The 4,835-nt window shown below is 41.9% G+C and overlaps 1 protein-coding gene across 1 annotated transcript; it reads right to left on the bottom strand.

Moving 5' to 3' along the window:
* Positions 1-3,667: 3,667 nt before the first annotated feature.
* LOC147525417 (uncharacterized) lies at positions 3,668-4,402 on the bottom strand. Its single transcript, XM_086579369.1, has 2 exons — positions 4,022-4,402; positions 3,668-3,811 (listed from the first exon to the last, which is right to left on the bottom strand). Exons 1-2 carry the CDS (start codon positions 4,400-4,402, stop codon positions 3,668-3,670), a joined length of 525 nt encoding a protein of 174 aa, XP_086435495.1.
* Between the last annotated feature and the right edge of the window lie 433 nt (positions 4,403-4,835).

Here is a 4,835-nt window from a genome sequence, read left to right as displayed (position 1 = left end):
TATTGATTTTGGCTTTAAATCCCTGAGTCCATAGTTTTTAGCTTTGAGTCCATGAGTCTTCAGCATTTAGTCCTAAGTCCTTGAGAGTTGACTTTGACTTTCTGGTACTTTCGCTTCTAAGTTGGAATCTTTCCATGTAGCATCAATAGCAATCCTTTTCACACTAAAATGTACGTTTTAATAATATACATCCTAAATGGCATGTATCCTACAAACGGTAGCAAAAGCTATAAGTTGTCTGTTCATTAAGCATAAGAAGGGCATAATTGAAGCATTGTAAAGGTAATAAAATGCACATTTGGGGACTAATCAATATGCCCTTCTCACCGCAATCCCCATATTCTTCTGAAAGGGAGATGGTCGTGGAGATGAGGCATTGGGACTGATCTGATGAACTTCTTGTTACCAATAAACACTCAGTTAATGATGTTGACATCGTGCTTGGAGTTCTAGAAGTTGTGCGACTTCCTATTGATAAAGCTAAAGCCAATATGGCTGGTAGTCTAGATTTGTCATTCCACAGATCTGTCGTTTATCTTGCCAAGGTAGGACTTCTTTCTCTATACAATGTCCTATTTATCTCATTATGTTGCTTATACGTTCTATATTCTTTTTCAGTTAGTGAATAATTTCTTGGCCATGAAAGAACCAATCTTCGCGAACTCAGCTAGTATAGCCGCTGATGGCATGGCTACTGGTGAGCTGAACTGGGTGAAAGAAGCTGCTGAGAAACGAGCTGAGGAACTGCAGACCTAAGTTGACTAGCTTTTGGCTAAAGAGAAGAAGTTAGATGCTAGTTTCAGGAACATGAGAGAGATGGTTGCCAACCTCTGAAACTCTCTAGATAAGGCCCAAAAAGGAGCTGTTGATGCTTCCTCTTAGAAAGTGAAGTTCTTGGAGCTGCACTCCCAATTCACCATGCTTTAAGTAAAAAATGACCAAGTCCAAGATGAGCTTAACCGTAGGAATGCCGAGATGAGGACACTTGGCCAGGCCATTACTCAGGCTAATGAAACTATGGCAGGTTAAGAGAGGGATCTCAGAGAGAAGCGTCTACATTATGTAAAGAGGGCTAATGATCTCTTGGCAGAGACCACTGAGTTCTACTCCAAGGTGGTGCAAGAGGTGAAAAAGAGGTCTACTGACAATGTTGTTTGTTTTTCCTTAAGAGTCCTTGATATTTTTGAAGACTCCTTTAATGCGGCCAAACAAGTTAAGTTTGAGGAGGTTGTTGAGGCTGCTGGATACATTCCTCAGGTGGATGATCAGGGGCGAGTGACTAACCCTTTCATCCTATTCCCTGACCTATCTACCAGTATCTTAGCAATTCAGAATGAGCTCATGCCCGATGCTACCTCATCTTCTGACGAAGACACCGACGATGATATGCCTGCCATCCAGCTTCCTGTGTTGCCTGTGTCTGTTTTAGGTGAATGTTCTGATCAACCTTCAATCATCCCAGTCAATCCGACCACACAGTTAGTTCCTGAAAGTGACCTAGGAACTCTTGATGCTGATGCTGTTGCAAGTAGTAATACTGAACCAAAATTTGATTCTACCTCTACTCAACAAGCTAAGTAAATACTTAACTATTTAGTTCATGATTAGAAAACATTTATTTTGAAATAATACTTCTATTGGTCTGTAATATTTAGCTATGTTGCTCACATACTATTTACTTATTGAGCTCTATAGCTCTTCTAATTTTATCCATTCATTTGAAATAATCTATGTTATATATGTAGCATAACATATATGACATGAACCACTATGCATATTCTACCCCTGATGCCCCCAAAGTTTATTTGGAACAACAATAGGTGGCCCTAATAGACTAAATAGGTTAAACAGAGGCATAACCAGAATCTGATTAGGATATCATGGGAGCCATTCATGTTTAACCGTAATGGAGAGTATGATTGTAGTAGAGAAATAGTGTCCCAAGGGAGCAGAATGTCTATGCGAAGGTAACTCGATGCCTTGAGCACGACACTGTGTTTAATAACAATAGGTCTTGTTTATTTAAAAAATAAATAGGTTGTCTCTAGAATAACAGTGGGGGAGTCTTCCTCAGCGCAATCATGCCGACATAAGTCTAGGCCAGTGATCGTGTGCTAGGATCTGGATCTAACCCAAAACTTCCTAGCAACCCCGGTGGTGATGTCATGGGAATGCAATGAACTGGCATACAGTTCAGGTTCCCAGGAACACTATCTTTGGTTCCAAGTCAAACTGGCATACAATTTATTGAACAGATAGTGTGGTTATTTTCCCTGAAGGCTTAACCCATTGAGGATGATCTCAGTGATGAGATCGTAAAGTATTAAAGAACCGGCATACAATTCAGGCTTCTTAGGAACGAAAAAAGAACTGGCATACAGTTCGGCGTCCCCAAACACAGTATCTCTGGTTCCAAGTCAAATTGGCATACAATGTACTTGAACAAATAATGAGTATGTAATTCCCTAAAGGCTGAGTCCATTGCGGATATAAAATAAATAACTATCCAAGTAAAAGAATCGATCGCAAAGTAAGGAACATTATTGATAATTGGAGGGCAGAAATTATTCATAATAAAGCATGAAATCACAATTTACTGAAAATACTTGCAGAGGTGCTCTGCGTTCCATGGTTTAATAAGAGCTTCTCCATACATAGTGCATAAATAGTAAAAGCCAGTTCGCCTAACCTTGTTGATGATGTAGGGTCCCTCCTAGTTGGGCCTAAGCTTGCCGTTATGCTCCAGGATCTCACAAAAGACCAGGTCTCCAGATTTGAATGCTTGAGCACAGACTTTCCTATCGTATGATCTTTTTAGCGTCTGTTGGTTGGCAGCCAAACGTAATGCGGTGTCCTCCCGCTTTTCATCTAGGAGATCCATTTCTCTACATAAACACTCCTCATTGTCTAGTGTGTGCACCACATCCGACTTCTGAGTGGGAGCTAATAGTTTGGGATGTATGACAACTTCAGTTCTGTAGGTCAGTGAAAATGGAGACTCACCAGTGGACCGCCTGGGTGTAGTTTGGTATGCCCACAGGACCTTAGGTAATTCTTCGACCCACAGTCCTTCGCATCATCTAGTTTGCGCTTCAGGTTATCCAGAATAACTCTATTGGAGGCTTCATCTTGGCCATTGCCTTGCGGATACCTAGGGCTAGAAAAAAGATGGGTGATGTGTAACTTTTCACAAAGCTCGGCCATCGCTGCCCCAGCGAATTGTTGCCCATTATCTAAAATTATGACCTTGGGTATGCCAAACCTATATACACGTTGTTCTGAATGAACTTTCTAACGTCCTGCTCTCGAATGAAGACGAGGGGAACTGCTTTTATCCACTTAGTGAAGTAGTCCATCGTGACTAGTAGGAATCTATTATTACCAGGGGTGGGTGGCAAGGGTCTTACAATATCAGTTCCCCACTACGCAAATGGTCATGGGCTAGCCAATGGGTGCAGTTCTATTGTGGGAGCATGGATGAGTGTAGCATGTCGCTGACACTTGTCACATTTGGGGGCAAAAACTTGGGCATCCTTTTGCATGTAAGGCTAAAAGTACCCTTGCCTTAGGATCTTGAAAGCAAGTGTTCTTCCCCCAACGTGGTTGCCACAAATTCCTTCGTGTACCTCTCGCATAATCTGTTCAGCTAGGTCGGGGGAGAGAGGTATCATAAGTGAGGCCCCAAGAATGACTTCTTGTAGAGATCATCCCCAATGAGGGTGAATCTTGGCACATTTGCCAGTAGTCGCCTTGCTGCATTCTTATCCTCTGGGAGTGTCCTATCCTTAAGGTAAGACCTGTACGGGTCCATCTAGTTTGGTATAGTGGCTGGGATAACACAAACTGTGGAAACACTGGGTGCATGGATACTCGGTCTATCCTGGAACTCTATAGGTGTGGAGCGAGACTTGTTGTTGCCTAATATTAAGGCAATATATGCCAGTGCATCTGCGTGTTGATTTTTTGAGTGGGGTAGTTGATAAAATTGAATATTCTCGAACTTACTCTGAAAACCCCTTACCAGTTCCAGGTATTTTTTCATCCATTCATCTTTGGCCTCGTAGCCTCCATCAACTTGAAACACAACCAGATGGGAGTCATTGAAAACAGTTAGGTGTGTTATGCCAAGGTCGAGAGCCATTGTGAGGCCTGCAAAGGTCGCCTCATATTCAGCTTTGTTGTTAGAGGAAGTCCAACCTAGCCAAATGGATTTCTCCAATCGCATGTTGTTAGGAGTAACTAAAACAACTCCAATTCTTGTGCCTCTGTCATTTGAAGATCCATCCACAAACAATTGCCATCCAAAGCGTGGCTCCCAAAGGTCTAGATGCTCCACTCGGGATTCGGGCAGGGTACTATCATCTGAACTCGGGATTATTGAATCATATCCAGTGTAAGTCATTGGGAAATCTCCCAAGAATTTTGTCAATGCCTAACCTTTCTTAGAGATTCGTGGGACGTAGATTATATCATACTTTGGCAATTACACAAACCACTTAGCTAACCTTCCTGACTTGTTCGGTTTTTCCAGAACTGATCGTAGCTGGTATTCTGAGATCACTCTGATAGTATGAGACTGGAAGTATGGTCGTAGTTTCTCTGCCACAAAAACAAGAGCTAACGCAACTCTTTCGAGTTTAGGATACCGTGTTTCTACTGGTAGAAGCGTTTGACTCAAGAAATAGATAGGTTTTTCAACCTTCTTTTCGTCCATGTGTATCAATACATAACTGATACCGTGGTAAGACAAAGAAAGATAAAGACCCATAACTTCTCCATCTGTTGGTTTGGAAAGGATTGGTGGTGACCCTAAGTACATTTTGAGTTGATCGAAT

This window comes from Coptis chinensis, chromosome 1 (assembly GCF_015680905.1).
Source record: "Coptis chinensis isolate HL-2020 chromosome 1, ASM1568090v1, whole genome shotgun sequence".
Lineage (NCBI taxonomy): Eukaryota > Viridiplantae > Streptophyta > Magnoliopsida > Ranunculales > Ranunculaceae > Coptis > Coptis chinensis.
Note: the sequence above shows the minus strand (reverse complement) of the source record. Positions and strands in the feature narration are given on the sequence as shown.

Excerpts from the sequence above, each read along its gene's own strand:
- LOC147525417 (XM_086579369.1), bottom strand. The coding sequence starts at position 4,402 with ATGACTTACACTGGATATGATTCAATAATCCCGAGTTCAGATGATAGT. Across the intron at positions 3,812-4,021 it reads TGAAAAAATACCTGGAACTG|ATGGACCCGTACAGGTCTTA; the intron begins GTAAGGGGTTTT and ends ATACCAAACTAG.